At 39.5% G+C, this 5,063-nt stretch overlaps 1 protein-coding gene across 1 annotated transcript; it reads right to left on the minus strand.

The window, feature by feature from the left end:
- Positions 1-1,517: 1,517 nt before the first annotated feature.
- On the minus strand, positions 1,518-2,187 carry LOC120787260 (centrosome and spindle pole associated protein 1-like). The gene is made up of 3 exons (XM_040122924.1): positions 2,051-2,187; positions 1,832-1,960; positions 1,518-1,703 (listed from the first exon to the last, which is right to left on the minus strand). Exons 1-3 carry the CDS (start codon positions 2,172-2,174, stop codon positions 1,699-1,701), a joined length of 258 nt encoding a protein of 85 aa, XP_039978858.1. The 5' UTR covers positions 2,175-2,187; the 3' UTR covers positions 1,518-1,698.
- Positions 2,188-5,063: the final 2,876 nt, after the last annotated feature.

A 5,063-nucleotide genomic window follows, 5' to 3' on the forward strand; every position in this document is an offset into this window, starting at 1 on the left:
GCTGGATATGGGCATTGTCTCCCAATTCAATTTGATTTTGATTCACAAAGTCCAGAATCGTTTGATTTCAATTCTTGTATTTGTTTAAAAAACTGAACAAATGATATTAGGTTAAGCAAAGACACCTCTGCATACACACACAGCACATGAAACGTTTACCATTATTTTCTACAGCATCATCAAATATAATTAAACCCACCTGGATCACGCAAGAGCTCACTTGGTCAGCCATCTTGAAAGTCTACTACACGTTCGATTGGACAAGTAGACTCTACCTTGTGATTGGATTGTCACTGTCCTATCAGATTCAGGTGTGAAGACGGAAAACCTTTTACTTGTAACTTCAGCGTCACACACAGTGTGGGAACTTTGAGCGCTGAGTTTTACGCACAGCTTATTGCTTCGTATCTGTATACAGATGTTCAACAAAAGCACTCCTCCCCCACAGTGTCTCTGTGTAACCTCAACCCCGATTCCATTTCCTCCAAGATTTTATTCAGTTTAAAAAAACAAAAAACAAATTCAAATGTTTTCTACACACGATCAAACTTGAATGTCTCATGTCAATTTATTTTACAGGTTTACTAAGGTGGATTTTCAAACATCCCTTTACAAGCTCAAATCTTATTGAAACTAATTTAAGCCCGTACATTTCTGTAGTTAGCTCGTTGGCAGGGCCAGACTCAATAAGTACAATCCACACACTGCTCATTCGGCATCCACGGCCTCGCATCTCATAGTCAGAAATAATATCTCTTCAACAAACACAAACAGACATCATATCATTGAGTTTTTCTTGCAGTCTATCCTCCCGTGGATACGATCTCTAGATTCGAGAAAGCCAAAGTCAGCTAACCATCCTAATGCGTGACCGTCCCTGTAAACGGCAGCGGTCTACATGGACTAACTATTCACGCCCACATTCACATCCACACGTTGGAATAATTTGATTGCAACAAAGTAGACATTTAACATATGGTGCAGCCCTAACTGAACCACTTACAAGTAACCACTGCATACACAGAACACTTAGCACAGATGCACGTTTACTGAGAAAGCTGCAAATGCAAAGATCAGTGTTGGGATGTTAAGAATCAATACCGGATCATTCAAATGAAAAATCAGATTAATCGGAAATGTTTTTTTCATCCAGCCCTAATTTGCACTAGCTGTGTAATTTTAGTGACCGTGATACAAAAGAAAAGAGTTGCACATCTTGATTTCATGGTGGTCTTACCAATGAATGCACTCTCTGACTCCAGCAGAGAACCTCTTGCAGATCCCCCCATCACACTCTTCTGCAACATACACACAACTCTTTTCATAATTCAACTCTGATAGTTACAGTCAGTTAATATAGTATATATATTCCATGTAGAGAATTTCTGAAGCAGATTATTGTAGAATCTCTCAAGCATAGGTGCTTGATCTATCAAAACATTGTCTCTTTTCAACTCACCAGACAATCATTTTGCTGTGGTGGAGACAGGTCAAGATAATCTGTGACACAAGAAGAACATTGTTTACTTTCTTTGCTGCAAATGCAAAATGGTTGTGAAAAAAAGGAGTAAATGCAAAGACCCGTGGATGTCACTGTCCTGATAATGTGCCCAGATACAGATCACCAAGTAGAAATGGGGCCATAGAGAAGACATTTTATCCTCAACATCCACATTAACCAAAGAAAATCTCCATCTGTCAACCTGGTAAAATATACACGAACAAAAAATAAACTGTCTTTCCAGGCAACTCTCCAACTGAAACAACTGCAACGGGATAAATAGGTTTGTTTTTTTGTTTTTTTTAATTTTAACATGTAAGGAGCGCTAACCGTCCTGAACTGTAGACCTCGGGCTGCTGAACTGGCGATTTGGATCCCTGTAGTCATGCCTTCTCCTGCTGGTCACACCCACTTCCTCCAGCTTTGGAACCTCACTGGAGCCCAGCCTGGACTTCCCATCTGACTCGCAAATACAGATACCAACAATTTATGGCTGATATTATTGATTTGCAGTGGAGTGCAGTTAAAATTCTAAAACCGGTGTGTTACCTGCGTATTTAAGCTGAAGGGAGTCGTGGATTCGCAGCAGGTTTCTGGGATCCATGTTTCTGGAGTTGGGCCTTCGGACTGGAGCTTGGAGCCGAAGCCTGGCCATATCAAACACATCCACCATGGGATGCTCCCCATGTCTGGACAAATAAAGACAAGTGCACACACCCACACACACACACACACACACACACACACACACACACACACACACACACACACACACACATACAGAGCATATGTACAGTAGGTCAGTCATTTCTTTTGTTCAGACTTTACACCTTTTGCTCCAGAGAATTCTGGCTTCATAAATTCAGCTCACATGCTGTCATGAAGAAAGGCAAGAGAGGCTTCCACCCCCAGATAAGGAGCTGTCACCAAGCAAAGAATTGCTGAACACTGTTATGGATGATCAATCAAACTGCTTTACAATTGTGCAATTAAGGTTTTGACGTTAAATAGTCCTCATAATTACACTGTGCATGAGTTTATGGAATACTGTTGGTGAACTACTGAATTGTGAAATATTTTATGCATAACATTTGAAATTCACTGCTTTTGAATTTTAAAGTCAGTTATTTTGAAATGCAGTTGAATATAAGCTACCTTTTGTACAGATTTCAAGATGTTTATGTAATATAATAATAAACAGAATTGCCGTATTCGTAGTCATAGTGTGTGCGTGCGTGTGCTTTTTTAGTGTATGTGTGTGTGTGTGTTAGTGGTTGAGACAACTCAAAAAGGGACAGGGTTCATTCGTTCATCAGAGTTAAGCCATTCCCATAGAAATGCATGGAAACTCATGGTCATCGAGCTACATTTCTCATCTTTTTTCCCCAAAAGTGTATTGGAAAACTTTTTTTTCTCACTTCAGTCTATCTGGTCATTAAGTGTGTGTGTGTGTGTGTATTGAGCGTACGGGAGCAAGAGAGCTTCAACCCCTCAGCTCGTCCTGGTGCCAGCAGCCAGATTGTATTAATGGCATAAATGAATCGAGCCCAGGAACCTTCGAGGGCGTGTTAGTGGCAGCAATGTTTCCAGAGGGAAGAATATTCCCTGAACCCCGGGTGACTTTGGAATAAATAACACAAGAGCCCTTTGTTTTCAATCATCAGCAATACAGTAGAGCCACCTGCATTACAATGTTTCTAGCTACTGGCTGACGTTAATTGGCTGTCAAAATACGGTGTTGACTGTTGGACCTGGTTGTCACAAAGCAGTGTTTAATGTAATGTGCCATGCTGGAGGAAACTGAGTCAACTCAGATTTACATGAAGTGCAGGTTCAGTATCGACCTGCAGGACTACATTTTTCAAATGAGATATCATTGACCGGTAACTAAAAGTAGAAATTTACAGTTCTGGAAACTGGTTTGAACTGACATCAGAAAAAAAATATGTAATTTAAAGTTTCCATTTTCTTGCTAAGAGTTAGTTGAGAAGATTAATACCACTCTTGTCTGTTCACTATGAAGCTACAGCTAGCAGCAGGTTAGCTTATTTGAGCTAACTTAGGGATGACAAGACTCTTGCAGGGCAAACCAGTGGAGACTCCAGGATGCCACCACTTCCTGTCGGGAAATAGGTCCAGCTGTAATCCTCCATAAATCCACAAATTCAGGTTTTAACACTTTGGATTTTGAATAATGTAAACCAAAACAGATATAATGTCTTAATTAGTGAGCTTTAGTGGTGCTGGTAGGTGATTCTTTTTACCTTTGGAAAGAACCAGGGTAGCTGTTTCCACCTGTTTACACTAAGCTAGGCTAACCAGCTGCTGGTTCCAGCTTCATTTTGAACAGATGTGAGAGTCTCTAAGCAAGAAGGGCAATAAGCGTTTTTCCCAAAATATCAAAATATTCCTTTAAACATTTGAAAGTCTGTGTAACTAGGGCACCAAAATGAAAGCTGAGCTAAAGCTTGTAGTCATAACTGCTACCTGCATCATTTTATGAAGTCTGGACATAAATATTATTTTAGACCACAGTTTTACAAAGGGCTATGTGTTAGACTATTTTTGAGGAGGTGGTGCATTTATGCTCAGATAAGCCAGTCATCTGCTGGCTGTAACTTCATATTTAGCGTACAGACATGAGATTGGTATTAATCTTCTCATCTCACTCTCAACGAGAACGTGAACAAGCTGATTTTCCCAGAAAGTTGAGCTCCTCCTTTAAAATACAACAAAGTAGCTGACCTGAGTTTTAACTGCTGTCAGGGTGTTGGGTGCACATGTAAATGTCTTTATTTTTATTCAGACTAAATGTCTCGCAAAACAATCTGCATGGTGCGGCTTGTGGTGTTAAAATGGTGGTTATCTGTAAACTGTCAGTCTGGTTGTTATATGGCTGCCCAGCACCTCTCTCACCAGTTGTTCTTCTAACTTGCACCACTTGTGGCTTTGCATTGAAACTCTAGTCTGAAATGTTGATTGTTTTAACCAAAAAAGTATTTTGTAAGAACAAACTGGCCAACAGCTGCATTGCTACGACAAATGGGGGCTTACTATCGGGAATTATCTCGGGGGATAGGTTGACCACTGACAGATTAGGTTAAACTTTCCTCTAAAGTAGTAGTAGTAGTGTGTGCTTATGTTTAGAGCTGACAGACTTGTGCCCAATTGTGAATGATTTTACTATGATTGGTCATAATCTCTCTCTCTGTTGAGAGGAAAAGAGATATAATCCAGTTGTTTCTTGGCAGAATCACAAGTCCATATTATGTCCCAAAAATATATTTTTATTATGGATAGGCAAAAAAAATTCAGCCTTTTTGTAATCTAATTTTTTTAACAGTTCACAGCTCTCTTCATGAGTGAAATAAACACCACAATTAGTTTGAATATATTGAATCATTCATGCTGAAATTAGCATGATTTCAAGGTGTTTAATGACCTTATAGATAAATAACTAAGTATTATGTATGTAGGTAGGAATGGCTGTCCATAACAAAATCCACTGTCCTTCAAATGTTTCCTTGCTGAACCAATTAAGATGTCTATTGATTCCAAAATA

Source organism: Xiphias gladius, unplaced genomic scaffold, assembly GCF_016859285.1.
Source record: "Xiphias gladius isolate SHS-SW01 ecotype Sanya breed wild unplaced genomic scaffold, ASM1685928v1 HiC_scaffold_1322, whole genome shotgun sequence".
Taxonomy (NCBI): domain Eukaryota; kingdom Metazoa; phylum Chordata; class Actinopteri; order Istiophoriformes; family Xiphiidae; genus Xiphias; species Xiphias gladius.